This window comes from Schistocerca piceifrons, chromosome 6 (genome assembly GCF_021461385.2).
Source record: "Schistocerca piceifrons isolate TAMUIC-IGC-003096 chromosome 6, iqSchPice1.1, whole genome shotgun sequence".
In the NCBI taxonomy this organism is placed as follows: Eukaryota; Metazoa; Arthropoda; class Insecta; order Orthoptera; family Acrididae; genus Schistocerca; species Schistocerca piceifrons.
Window position 1 is genome coordinate 449,961,500 of NC_060143.1, and position 15,356 is coordinate 449,976,855.

Here is a 15,356-nt window from a genome sequence, read left to right on the forward strand (position 1 = left end):
TCATGCTAGGCATCATCAGTGGTATTCATTTTTATGTCAGCTCTAAAGAATGTGAGCAACAATAAGTTCAGTGTGCTACAATATTGGCTCCGTGCAATGAAATGGAAGAAACAAGTACTATATGTATCTAGTCAATACAGAAGATCACATAAAAATCTATACTTCTCTACATTCCTAGCACTAATACGTGAAAATTATTTGGTTCGCACAAGCTGCAGAAGACGGACTCTTTTTTTCTTATCTGCATGATAAAGCAAAATTGACTATTGAAATCTCTACTCAGAGTGTGTCAGGGTTTCTGAGAAATAATCAACATTCAGGAAGGTCTCTTCTGTGAACGTTCCAGTCCCGCGCGCTACCAAGAAACAGCAGGAAATGTTTAAGAAAATAGGGTGTAGCCATCGTTCCGCCTGGTCGATTTCGTCAATGAAGCAATTTTATGCAGATACTTGCATTTTGCGGCTACCATTCAGAGAAACCAACGGGCTTTTGGAAGGCGTTTTCGCAGAACGTCCTCGAGTAAGCGTTGATTTTGGCTTCACGGTTCGCCCACGGCGTCGAATTCCCAACGTAAGAGTTGCCGAGAGTCTGCAGTAAGCGCTTACAGACCACAAAGAAAATGTCGTTTAATTTGAACCAAAGTGGAGAAGCCAAACACCGCCGATTTATATAATAATGACGAGCGTCCTGAAATAACAGGCCGACCGACAGTTAACTATGCCCCGGTCCCGAGGTCGTCCGTCGTCCATCCCGACCTGGCCAGATTCGACGATCCCAATGACACCAGATGAGGGTGCAGGCACGGGGCGGTACGTATACAAAAAAGGACGGGAAATATCTGTGGTTTTGTCGCCGTCCGCAGCGATATATATCCTCCTCTCGGTTTTTTGTGAGCCTGCCGTACTCTGGTGAGGCTCAGAAATTGGCGTGCGCGGGCTGTCCCCCACCCCGGTCGGACGGCAAAGTGGAATTTTATTCATGAATGGTAGTTACTCGGGAAAAGGGTGGAAACGGTCGCTTGATGGTCCGCGGCTCTGCGGTTCCTTCAAATGACGGGGATTACACGGAGACCGCCCTTCAGTAATCACGTCGCCCATGTTACATACCCTTACATGACATAATTAGAGGGCCTTTAAGACGGTGAATAGAAATTCTAAAGCCATATTTATCGCTCAAGGGAACCGTATGTGATACCAAGTCAGTGGGGGTGGGAGTGGGCAGCCGGGAAGGGGGGAGGGCAAGTGGAGGGCGAGGACAGGCGAAGAGAAAAAGAGGAGCGAGGAAAATGAATTGTTGGTAGCGCAATAATAAAGAGCGAGAGAGATGGGAAGTCAGTGGGAGCGAGAGGCGACCTAGCGAGGACGGCTGTGTAGTGCGGTAGATTAGACCGGTCTAATGCCACGTAATTTAAAGCAATCGAGGTCAATTTCGGTGGAATCTGTCGTGCCGTGTGGCGCCGCAAGATAATATGTTTGTAAAGGGCGCGCATCAATCCTCTTCCCACGCGCTGGCCAGACTCTGTTCCGCCGTCCAGTGCGCCACAATTTGCATTCGGTCGGCGGTCTGATGCCGCTGCCTCCTCAGTCTTCTGTAATTTATTTTATTACGCGCATAATCTTTTCGAAATACCGTAAATTCTTGTTACTGGGACGAAGGAGCCGGCGTAGTGTGAAAACAGAAACTGGTATTCAGCAAACAACACCATGCATTAACCTATGTATACCAATATTGCAATCTAACATTTGTACCGTTTTCAGATTTCAAGCGGTATGCTTACGTAGCACGAAGTGTGCCTAAAAAGGATCGGTGAATTGACCCTATCTAAATGGCGACGTGCATTTCGGAAACTCCACGTACCGTTGATCCACTGTTCCATTTTATACCTGAGACACATGGGCAGGCACGGTGGTTGATGTCAAGTGAATAAGATGGGCTTTAGGCGACTGTTTGACGTGCTTCTTTTGTAACAAGACAATTGATGTATTTTTATTGTTCTCTTTACCTTGCTTTTTTAATTTATTTTTAAATTTAATACTAACCTTGCATTTTGTCTTTTCCGCATTCTTACTTCCGAAGATGACACGTAAGAGTCGAAACCGACACCGTACGTTGCTTGACCGAGGGTACAACGAACCACTGCTAGTCGTTTCCTGCCTTGGTCCACTCACAAAAGGATCTAGAGAAAATCGACTGTCCATATGCTTCCGTACGAGCCCTATCACCCAGCGTGATGGTATGGGGTGCCATTGGTTAACGTCTCGGTCGCCTCTTGTTCGCATTGACGACCCTTTGAACAGCAGACGTTACATTTCAGTTGTCTTACGACCCGTGGCTCTACGCTTCATTCGATCGCTGCGAAACCCTACATTCCAGCAGGTTAAGGCACGACCACATGTTGCAGGTCCTGTACGGGCCTTTTTGGATACAGAAAATGTTCGACTGCTGCCCTGGCCAGCACATTCTCCAGATCTCTCACCAATTGAAAACGTCTGGTCAATGGTGGCCGAGCAACTGGCTCGTCACAATACGTCAGTCACTACTCTTGATGAACTGTGGTATCGTGTTGAAACTGCATGGGCAGCTGTACCTGTACACGCCATCCAAGCTCTGTTTGACCCAGTGCCCAGGCGTATCAAGGCCCTTATTACGGCCAGAGGTGGTTGTTGTGGGTACTGATTTCTCAGGATCTATGCACCCAAATTGCGTGAAAATGTAATCACATGTCAGTTCTAGTATAATGTATCTGTCCAATGAATACCCGTTTATCATCTGCGTTTCTTCTTGGTGTAGCAATTTTAATGGCCAGTAGCGTATTAAAGATACTGAGGAACAAAGACCGTTGTTTTTTGCAATACTACCACTCGAAATGTTTAAAATAAATGATTGGTCTTACAGACTGTTGTTTCGTGTTGAGAGTTAAGGAATAAAGAGGAGGTCGGGGAGGGCATATAGGAAGAATGGGCGATAAACGTATTCTGAAACAACGGCCACGGTACATCCCTTTAAGACGAAGGAACGCTAGTAGACCCACGAGGGGACGGACGGGTCCATAGGTCACAGTGGACTAACTGGTCTGATGCTTGAAGGAGGAGAAGAAGGAGTAGATGTTCATCTCTCCGAAGTCCGCCTGGCCCAGGTGAGTTAGTGAGGTGTCGGCGGCTGCGTTGCGCAGGGTGGCACAGCCAGCCGCCGGCTACACGGCGCAACCGGCGCCGCCTCCCGTCGGCATTCCTCGCGCCGCGGCAGCCTCAGTTCGGCGGGGCTTATCTGGTGGCGCGTTGCATAATTGCGGCCAATTTGCATCGAATATCGGCCGCCGCGATGCCGTGATTGCTGCCACCGCCACCGCCACCGCCTCTGCCACGGCCTCCCGCCGCATCCCATCCCGTCCCATCTCGCACCGCCCCCGTTGTCTCCTCGTGTTCCGCCTTGCCCAGCCTTGCCCTGCCCCGGGTAATTTCTCTCGCCTCTGCGCCCGCGCTACTGCCTCCGTTCTCATCTTCCCCGTCCCCTAATACTACGTCGCCTAACCAACCGCCAAGCTGAGTTGACTCAACTGACACTATGCATGTTGAAAGCCGCGCGGGATTAGCCGAGAGGTCTCAGGCGCTGCAGTCATGGACTGTGCGGCTGGTCCTGGCGGAGGTTCGAGTCCTCCCTCGGGTATGGGTGTGTGTGTTTGTCCTTAGGATGATTTTGGTTAAGTAGTGTGTAAGCTTAGGAACTGATGACCTTAGCAGTTAAGCCCCATAAGATTTCACACACACATGTTGAAATTTTCGGTGCAACTGGTTTTTATGCTGACGCTTCGTCTGTAGCCTCACTTGTCTTCACCTTGTGCTACATTGCGGATGAAGCCCGGAACATATCCAAAATCAGCGTGTTAGGGTAGCCCATATCTTTAACAGTTAGTGATTCTACTTTGGAACGTACGAGGGGCGTTTGAAAACTCCTTGCAAAGCCCGAGAGATGGCACCACCGGCGCGTAGCGAGGTCATATTTAGTCAGTAGAACCTTTGGAAATTATGCACACCAAGTTTCAGCCGTATTGGTCTATTTATTTCTGTTTGGCATTCGTGTGAATCAAGGAAGTCGAGTGATTGTCAAAAAATGAACGAAAAAGAATTTCGTGCGGTGATTAAACATTACTTCCTTACAGTCCCGACTTGACCCCATCCTATTTTCGTTTGTTTCCAAACTTGAATAATACATTCGAGGACCTCACTTTGATAGCGATAAAGCGGTGGCAGCAGAGGTGATGTTGTGGCTCCATCAACAAGGTCAAATGTTCTACAGTGACGGTATCAACAATGTGGTCTCTTGTTTGGAGAAATGTGTTTGTAGCCAGGTTAACTATGTTGAGAAATAAACACGTAGACATGTAGAATAAAGATGTAGACCTTTAATAAAGTTTAATAGAGTTTTCACATAAGAAAACTCGCAGGCATTACTTTTCAGCCAGTCTTCGTATCACGTCAAGTACACAGCACGCGACTAACATTTGAAAACAACTACTCACAGAACTGTGTTCTTAGAATGCAAGTCTAACTCTAAGAATTAATTATCACGAAAAGATCTTGTATGAGATTGGGCTACAAGTACCTGTAGACTTATCCAAGTCCACATTGTTACTGTGTGTTAGCTACGAAGCCAATGATTTTCTAATCATGAATCTGATATCAAAAGGACTACTCGCATAATTATTTTTCTTCCTCAATCATATTACAATGTATCAAAGATGGCAGAGCATCCAAAAGCGTCTGTACACTGCACCACATTCAAGACAGAGACACAGCGGCTGCCGTCAGCACCAGGTGGCATTTCGGACGCAACTGTGTGAACCCTGTCCGTGAACTTGGCCGGACAGCCTCTGAGGTCAACTATTACCAGATTCACCAAGCTTACCACAGGGATATAGTAACCACGTGTGTTCAGATATAAAGGTCTCTGGTTGGGGTAGCAGACAGTAGCTAATCGGCATAGTGATGAAGATGGGTTCATAAATAAAACTACAGCCACCTCTCAACGTAAATAGTAGAAACAGTTGTCTCATTCGACACTCTGCACATACCCAGTCTGCATGTTAGCAGCCGGCCGAGGTGACCGAGCGCTTCTAGGTGCTACAGTCTGGAACCGCGCGACCGCTACGATCGCAGGTTCGAATCCTGCCTCGGGCATGGGTGTATGTGATGTCCTTAGGTTAATTAGGTTTAAGTAGTTCTAATTTCTATGGGACTGTTGACGTAAGAAGTTACGTCCCCTAGTGCTGATAGCCATTTGAACCATTTTTGCATGTTAGCAAGCAAAAATCAACCGCATTTGGTATTGCCGAAACCATTCAAATGTAGTGATGGCGTCCCAGTTATCCCACTCAAGAGGCGTGTGCCACCTCATAGCTCCTAGAGTGTTTGCCTAGTGCACCACTTCTCGATGTTCTGAATCCAGATACTGCTCCGTCTGACCTACCACCAGGCTTAGTTGTCTCATTCAACACTAGCACGGAAGCAGCAGAAGCACTCTCCGCTTGAGACGGCACAGTTTTACAAAGTAACCTGTCGTTCGATCCCGCTGCCTGGCCATTGGTTAAATCCTAACGTGATTTTGTCTTAAATCGAAGTGGATGGTTTTAAAATATGTCACAGCCGTTTGCTAAATTACTCACTTGCTCGAGTGAGAAATGCAATAAGTACTGCTATAAACGCATGGAATTGAAAGTGCATGGTACTAGAAGCAGAAGAGTCTAGTAAACATGGGCTATAAACTTCTTATATTAATGGCTATGAGCACTTATTCAACTTCGATGTTGCGAAACAACTATCTTCAATGGCAAGCTCTTTGCTTTTCATATTCTGGACCAAAACAAGAAAACATTGTCTAGTAAAAATGGACTAATGCATACTTTAAGAGCTACGAGGAATTATTCTGTAGAAGGGACGTGTTTCACAGTCGTGAATACGTGCAAGTGCCCATAGCTCTTAAGGTATGCATGTTAGGGACCATGTTTACTAGATTTTCGTGCTTCTGACATCGTGTACTTTCAATTGTATGCGTTTACGCCATTGATTCTCATACACCCCTTATATTCTCCTAGATACTTTGCTTGTGTTATTGTTCTTTCTTTCCATGTGTTGCGTTTTCTCTTATACACTGAAGAGCCAAAGAAACTGGTACCCATGCCAGATACCGTGTAGGGCCCCCGCGACCACACAGAAGTGCCGCAAGTGGCATGGACTCGACTAATTTCTGAAGTAGTACTGGAGGTAATTGACATCATGAATCCTGCAGGACTGTCCATAAATCCGTAAGAGTAGTAGAGGGTGGAGATCTGTTCTAAACAGCACGTTGCAAGGCACCCAGATATGCTCAGTAATGTTTATGGCTGGAGAGATTGGTGGCAAGCGAAAGTGTTTCAGCTCAGAAGAGTTCCTGGAGCCACTCTGTAGTAAGTCTGGAAGTGTCGGGTGTCCTGGGTGGAATTGCCCACAATGGACATAAATGGATGCAGGTGATCAGACAGGATGCTTACGTACGTGTCACCTGTCAGAGTCGTATCTTGACGTATCGGGGGCCCCATTCACTCCTACTGCACACCGTTAGAAAGCCTCCACCAGCTTGAACAGTCCCCTCCTGGATTGATGAGGTTGTCTCCATACCCGTACACGTCCATCCGCTAGATACAATTTGAAGAGAAGCTCGTCAGACCAGGCAACATGTTTCCAGTCATCATTGTCGGTGTTTACGGGCCCAGGCTAGTTGTAAAGCTTTGTGTCGTGCAGTCATCAAGGGTACACGAGTGCGCCGTCGGCTCCGAAAGCCCGTATCGATGATGTTTCGTCGAATCGTTCGCACGCTGGCACTTGTTGACGCTCCAGCATTGACATCTGTAGAAGTTTGCGGAAGGCATGCATTCCTGTCACGTTAAACGATTCTTTTCAGTCGTCGTAGGTACCGTTCTTGCAAGTTCTTTTTCCGGCCGCAGCGATGTCGGAGATTTGATGTTTTCCCGGATTCCAGATATTCACGGTACACTCGTGAAATGGTTGTACTGGAGAAACCCCACTTCATGGCTACCTCGGAGTTGTCACATCGCTCGTGCGCTGACTATAACGCCACGTTCAAACCCACTTAAATTTTGATAACCTGCCACTGTAGCAACAGTAACCGATCTAAGAATTGCGCCAGACACTTGTCTGTTTACATATCTCTGTATTTGACTACTCATGCCTTTACCAGTTTCTTTGGCGCTTCAGTGTAAAACCTGTAGACTTGTTTTACTACAGAGTGTTCGAATGCTCCTTGTCTTTGGTCTTGAGTTTTGACAGGTCATCTGAAAATTCCGGGCATTTTATGACTGTTTTGTCTGCACTTGTTCTTCCTTACTGAAATCTTTTACCTTTTCTTATCTATTGTGTTCTGTAATCTACTGTAGAATCTCAAGAGGTAACACTTCTCTTATTCTGTCCTCAGGTGATCCCCAGGAGGAGTGCGTCCGGTGCGGCAAAGTGTTTCTGGCGGCAGGAGGCACCCAGGTGGCGGTCCACGGCCTCTGCGGAGCGTGCCTGGCCACCAACCAGGGGCTGTCCCCTTTGGTCACCAAGGAGGACTCTTCGGCGTCACTGCGGTCTTGCGGAGACTCAGCTGGCGAGGAGTCGAGCGCTGCGGGCACCGAGCGTGACGAGGACGACTCCAATGGCCACCCGGAGTAGAGTCCTGAGCAGAAGTCCTCAACTCCCAGCCAGCTCTCCTGTCCAGAGGTGGATCCTCAACGGCGTCTACTAGGACTCCAGAGACCACGCTGAAGACAGCATGTGCCGACTCATCAAGCCAGCCCGGATCTGTCGGTCTGCCCAAGTGTTGCCGACATTCTTGTTGAGACCTGTGATACCAGACTTTGTCAGCATGTTTTGTGTTACTCTGCTACTGTCCAGTAATTTGCAGAGCACTTCAACACGAAGAACTAAATAGCTGTTCTTGGAATGACATCCTCATGTTTATCTGAACTGTTTGCTGTTATTTGTGTGATACATGATATTTCTTAATTTTATTTTCATCTTTTTGTGGACGTTGTCCCGTTCACATCACAACGAACAATGGACGCCAAAATTTGTGCCTGAGAAATGACTATAATTTTCCGTATTATAAGTGTATTAAATTGAAGCGTCTCGATCTCTTAGGACATAAGCTGACGAATAGCAAAACACATCATATATTGAGTGTTAAAACTGATTATGAGTCCCAGATATAGACTTGCTTACGTATTTGGTGCTGGTGATAATCCTTCCTGTGCACCATAGTGGAATTAACATTCGTTTGTGATCATACTTTGGCAGAAAGGTGATGCAATTGCAGTACTTTGATCGCTCACAGGACGCTACAGCCAGCACCAACCCAATTGACGGTGTTTTTCCCCGATACTTCTCCGCAGAAGGAGTCTGGGAACTCCGTGTGGCACAGTGATTCTGAACTGCACAAGAAAACAATAGAACAGAGAAACTTAACTGTAAAGCTTATGTGAACTAGATCTCGTTTGACGATATTCTTTGCAGTGTGTGATACGAAATTCTCGTAAGTTAAGGGAAAGTGCATTGTGAAGTTGAAGTAGTGTGACAGTTACAGGACAAAATTTCCAGTCGCGATTTCTGAGAGACTTTCGTGTGAAAGCGCAGTGAAAGAATGTGTTGGTGTAAACCATGAAGAATGTGATTTCCGTCCAGTAAACTTGTTTACGAAACTCTGAAATATTAAAAAGTTAATGTGACATTATAATTAATCCAAGATGACTCTGTAACTTGATGCATAGTGCGGCAGAGAACTGGGCTCACGTGTAGACAGTTCTGAGTTCGCATTTGTTGACAATTTTTACTGACGTAAAGTTATTGAGTAAAGTTTAATTGTCTCTGTCAAAGAACTCAACACTGAACGACGTTAGTGGGAGCTCTATAATATTTATCATGGCTTTGGTTGTATGAACATAGTTGTTTGAAAATACTTGTAGTGTTATTGGTTCATGTCATATAATTTGAACGTAACAAATCTGTGGTAGAATGGTTCACACATCTGTAACAGATGCCATAGCGTTTGTAAGTCTTTCCCGTTCACTCAGTGAATATTAGCTTTAAGGTAAGCTCGATGCTTAAGGTAATGCATAGCAGACAATAAAGATAACAGGGTTTGTCTGTTGGTAAGTGAAACATAAGCGTTTCGTACAGCTGTCGATTCATTGTACTTCGATGTAGAGATTTCTGCATTGTTTGTCTTTATCTCTTCTCTACACATACTAGTACTTTTGTAAATAGTATCTTCTTTTACATCTCAGCGACATTAAATAAAGTGAATGTTTATTTATGTAACTTCAATTTGTTTTACTATGACACCCACTCATTAACTTCAGAACCAGAGAATAATGAAACAAGTCTTGTTGTTTTGTGTTGAAGATGCTTTAGTACCAGCATGTTTGTATTCATATTAAAAATATTTGTGTATGAAAAGAGGTAAGTCAGAAGTGTGCATCAGAGGCAAACATACAGGAAACACATATGAAATGGCAGTTGAACGTTTCAAGAGCAAGATATGTAATATACACATACTTCGAAATATATTGATAAATGATACATGAAATGAAAACCTGACTGAACAGTTCGTTTTACAAGTGCAGTTACAGCTCACACGGCACACCTGCAATCGACAAGTGAGTATTTCTCTTAACAGCACGTCTGGAATAACTGATGTGACAACTACTTTCAACCTGCAACTCAGGTAAGGTTTTTCACAGTCAAACGGTAGCGGGACACGTACATTGTGTTTGTGATCAACTTCCAATACATGTGGTACCAGAGTAAATGAAAACAGAGACCACCATGTTAATAGTGTTTGACCAATAGTAGAAAGTCCAGTGACTGGGGACACTGTCATTGAACGAATTGTGTACACATTATGGATGTGCACCCGATGGCAAGTAAATAATACTTCACCTGAAGTTTTAAAAGGGAACTGTAATGTAGCACAAGATAAGTAGTTTGTTTCAGAAAGTCTGCATTTGGAATGTGGGACAGAAAACAGTCAATTCTGAGGAATTTCAATCACTCTGAAACACTTCACGATATTTTACTAGCCTACAGACTGGCACATTATGATTTCAATCCCATCAAGGTATTTTTAGATTCGCCATCGAAAGCGGCGCCCGCAAGAAAGTCTTCACTGTCAACGTTATTTCTTACACACAGGCACGCAAAACTACTGTGGCTCTCAGACTCTGTAACACCTGTAAACGATACCGGCACAGTTACATGCGCTTCCTTAAGTGTTCTATACACACATTACTGGAAATATGACGCTTCATGGCTGATCCATGCTAAAGATTTGTTAAGGCTAAGCGTGAAATACTCTCTCAGATCTGACAGATTGATTACACTACATAGTAGTCATTTACCCTTTACTTTACTAAGGCCATCAGTGATTTCACTCTGGCAGTATTATCTCCGATGTTACTATCACTCAGGGATCATAATCGAACATAGAAGTGAAAGATTTACTGTTCACTGTTGTATAAAGCAGAAAGCTCTCTATTTAGCGGTTATTTTTCTGAAACACCCCTTACTGTCATATCCCGAGAGAACGACACTGCCACGTATCGGGATCACGAAGACATATATCAATAATAAACATAAGAAGAACCCAAATTTTAGAATTCAATTCGACAGGAAACGATTTTAGAAACGCTGTCTCAGGCGATGCATACAGGTACATACATCATCACTGAAAAAAGTCGAACATGTGTTACTAAAAAATAATGTATTGTCTCTCTATGCACGAATCGCTGCTGTAAAATAAAAGTAGCCGTCTACAGATATAAACCAAAATACAACATTGAAAACAGCTATAGTTTGAAAGCAACTTAACTCATTCACCATACAGTGTTTAATCTGATTCAACAAATCAACCGCAGCAAATAATCATTTGATTCATCCAGTTAATAATAAATGACGCAGGAAGTAAAAGGAAAGTAATGCGTATGCGTAAAGGTTGGTCCAAAACATTTTTTCTCTTGTCATAAATGTTAAACATTAATTTAAATTTTCGTTTGATTTAAAATCGTACTTTTGCTTGTGTCATGTCGTTTCTCAGCCGCAAATTTGATTAACCTTCTTTGAGTATGAAATCCTTTCCTGCTGTCTTTTACTTGTTTCACTCATGTTATTCATGAAGCATCTTCCTCTGTGAACCATATTATTGTTTCTTAATTGTAACAGACAAGCGACTACAATTTCAAATTCATTTCTGTATCATTTTCTCACATTCAAAACAACTAGTGCTGCTTATGATTATGTCGAGTGCAATTTGTGCCAAAATTAGTAAGACAATAGCTCTTAGTCCCGAACTCACGATTTAGAAACATGTTTAAATATGTTATCACGAACTTAGTGAAGGAAGAGTTTTTATGATGGACCCCATTTTTTGTATTAACTACCTAAATTTCTTTTGTAACTACATTAAACTTGCTAAACACGTCATGTGACATGTCTTTCATTTAGTTCTCGTGCAATGAGGAATTGTGGATGAAGTAAAAAAAATCGGTTTTAAAAAACGTTTATAGTCTGCAAAGAAAAATTCGTACAGGTACTGTTGATTTAATGCAATAAGTTGAAAAAATTCACCCAAAAGCTGGAGGAAAGATACTTTCATTGGACTTTGTTTTAAGAAACATATATAGTCTGCAAAGAAAAATTCATACAGGTACTATTGGCTTCATGGAATAAGTCCAAAAACTCACCCGAAATTGGAAGAAAGACACTTTCATTAAATTAAATATAAACATTGCACAGTCTACAAATCCAAAGGTCATCCCAAATTTTAAATTCATTAAAGAAATGCAATATATAATGATTTATATAACTTTAATACTTTCAAGAAAAGGAAGTCTATCTACTTACAAAAATGACACACGTAAATACGTCTCCCAACCAACACGTTCGTTGAGGATTTACATTCCACGGGGCATGGACTGCATTTTACAAAAAAAAATGCAAGCAATGTTGTTACTGACAGGCACGCTAAAGCAAAATATAGTCTCAGGCATCGATTCATCCGAATACATGTCAGAATGGCATACCTCACCATCAAAATTTTAGGGAAAGAGAAATAGTTGTCTTTTTAATTGTAATCTTTGTTCTCCACTATTTCATGGGGAGATTACTTCTCTAAATATTACTAACTAACTTATATCATATCATTTTGTCTCCTTTCTGCATTTCGTCTCACATTATCTTTCTGCTCTCTTCTGTTCTGGAAGTTGTATCGCCAGTTTACAAGGAGAATATGTTAACAAGGCAGACTTTTCTGACTTAGTGTCTTTGTCCTGTTTTACTTTGGGTTTGAGATGGACAAAATGTCTCTTGCTAGAACAGTGATGTCGATGAAGAAAGCATGGAGGGACAGGACGTTTCTCAATCCTGAGCACATGACAAAATACTCTGTTTAGAATTATCCGCTGTGCTGGCTGAAAGAATAGTGAAATTGTACCTACTGAGAATATGCAACAGCAGTTGTATCATTAGTGAAAAGGCTTCCTTAGTTTTGTTGGAGACTTTGCAGATCCAACGCTACTATGTTGCCTGTGCTTGTAATTAATTAGAAAGACATCGAATATGCCTACTGAAGTTCGCCCTTTCTAAAATAATCTTTCTATTTCTATGAAAACTTTCCTGCAAACGTTCTATGACAACATAGTCTAACCTAAACTTGTGAATAATAAGCAGCACTTACTTTGTGCAGTAGTTAAACAGGGCAAAAAGTATGCGTAAACCATGTTAGTTACTAAGCTTCCTAACAGAAGAATTACCACTTGATATTCGAAAAGTTTAGTACGTCTCACATGGTAGAAAACAAGTGCATAGAGGATGCTTGGCTCTCAAACGTTATCCTAAATATCATTCCACAAGAACCTAGAAATATTGTATATTCGAAGAATATTGTTCGGAACATAATAATTTAACGATGGGAAGCTGTGTGAATTAATATAATTACTGAAACCCAAAGGTACAATTTTTTTAGATCAACCAATGTTTGAATAATCATGTGGTGGCTGTACAGTGGTCAGACGAAGGCATCATTCACAAAGTATTCTTGAACGCTGCAGAAACGAAACGAATCGTTTGGTGAACGAAGAATGGATATTGTGTTTTTCAGTATGAATCAGATGCAATGTACGAGAAATTAAACTCTGACACACGCTAATCAAAACTGTGTATCCTACTACACTATTCATTGTGGCTCAGTACAGAAACATACACTTTGCATCAGTATGGCTCGCAAAGCTACATACTACAGCAAATATTAATTTGTCTTCCACACGTCACACACATTAAAATGAAGGCTGCTATTCCCATAACAAGCTTTCACATACATACCCATCAACCACTGTCCTTCTCTCAATGTATATCATAGCAAAAACACTTCCAACACTTCCTTCTTACAACAACACCACAGTACAGCCAAGAATAGGGTAGAAATCACCAGACTCTTGTTACACTTCAAGACAGGGGCCATGATGCACACTCTGACGAAGCTTCCACACACTCGAAAGGAAGTTGTTAAGACAAACCAACACTGCTGAGTTCCAAGTGGCTGCACTAAAGGTAGCAAGACACAAATGGAAAATACAAAACATCCATTAATAAAGTTAGCACCTTATTTGAAAATTGTTTTCCCCTGAAGATATTTCAAGTTAAGCACAAGTCTAATAAGAAACCATGGATCACACAAGGGATAAAGATATCATGTGAGACAAAAAGGAAACTCTATCTGATATGCAGGGACACCTTTGATACTAGCATTATAGCTCATTACAAAAATTACGGTACTACAAAATATTGACGAAGGTGACTCAGAAATCTAAACGCCTGCGTTATGAGAAGATAAATACATCCAGCAATAAAATAAAAGCAATATGGGATACAGTTAAGTCAGAGACAGGTAGAACCAGAAATCAGGAGGGACAAATGGCTCTAAAAATAAATGAAACCCTGGTAATAAATGCATATTGTGTTGCAAACCATTTAAACAATAATTTGTCTCTGTTACTGATAGCATAGGGCTGTCAGGTTCAGTAAATAATGCAGTGGAATACCTGACACCAATGCACACAAGCAATCTCAGTAAAACGGAATTGACACTTACTTCACCCAAAGAAATAGAATCCATCATAAAGTCGTTGAAATCAAAGCATTCTAGTGGTTATGATAACATATCAACAAAGTTAATAAAAGAGTGTTCATGTGAGCTTAGTCATATCTTAAGTTATTTGTGAAATCAATCACTTATCACAGGAACATTTCTGGACTGGCTGAAGTATGCTGAAGTTATACCTCTCCACAAGAAAGAGGACAAACAAATGCCATCAAATTACTGACTGATCTCACTTCTGCCAGCTTTTTCAAATATCTTTGAAAAGTTTATGTTCAAGTGTCTACTTAAGCACCTTAGTGAAAATACATACTGTTGAAGTCACAGTTTGGGTTTCTTAAGGGTTCTAATATTGAGAAGTCTATTTATGCTTACAGTGAAAATGTCCTTAATTCATTAGACAACAAATTAGAGGCAACTGGCATATTCTCTGACCTGTCAAAGGCTTTTGACTGTGTGAATCACAGCATTCTTTTAAGTACATTAAAATGTTATGGCATCACTGGTAGTGCTGCAAGGTGGTTTAAGTCAAATCTAACTAATAGAAAACTAAGGGTGTCATTATGTAACACTTCAGCAGTAGGCAATCAGACATCATGTGACTGAGAAGAAATTACATGTGGTGTTCCCCAAGGATCCATATAAATATAAAAAAACTGACATGTTTTGCTTATTTTCACTCTATTGTATCATATGTTATCATATTTAGGGGTAACTCCACAAACCAAGAAAAAATTTTCAGAGTACAAAAGCGTATAATAAGAGTAATGTGTAGTATAAATCAAAGAAAATCATGTCAAAACCTATTCAAAGAATTGGAGATGCTAACCACAGTTTCTCAGAGTATTTATCCCTTACTGAAGTTTGTTGTAAATAATACTCTTTTTCCAGCTAACTGCTTGGTACACAGTATCAATACTAGGAATAAGAACAATATACATAAAGATTTAAATCACTTACTCTTGCTCAAAATATAGTCCAGCATTCAGCAAAGCATATTTTCAATAAGTTACTAGCAACCATTAAGAGTTTAGTTTCGGACAAGGCACAATTTTAAACATAATTTAAAAGAATTTTTGGTGGCCAACTCTTTCTGTTCCATCCATGAATTTCTCAACAATTGCAGTAGACCATCTTAATGAAAATTTATTATACTTCAATTTTTGACAATACTT

The 15,356-nt window shown here is 41.8% G+C and overlaps 1 protein-coding gene across 1 annotated transcript in view; it reads left to right on the forward strand.

Moving 5' to 3' along the window:
• The window catches only part of LOC124802715 (zinc finger and SCAN domain-containing protein 22-like), a 765,984-nt gene extending 756,634 nt beyond the window's left edge, over window positions 1-9,350 (forward strand). Inside the window, exon 8 of the mRNA XM_047263680.1 lies at window positions 7,468-9,350. Within this exon, the coding sequence (XP_047119636.1) occupies window positions 7,468-7,706 (239 nt within the window). The 3' untranslated portion in view covers window positions 7,707-9,350. The remainder of the gene's footprint in view (window positions 1-7,467) is intronic.
• Window positions 9,351-15,356: the final 6,006 nt, after the last annotated feature.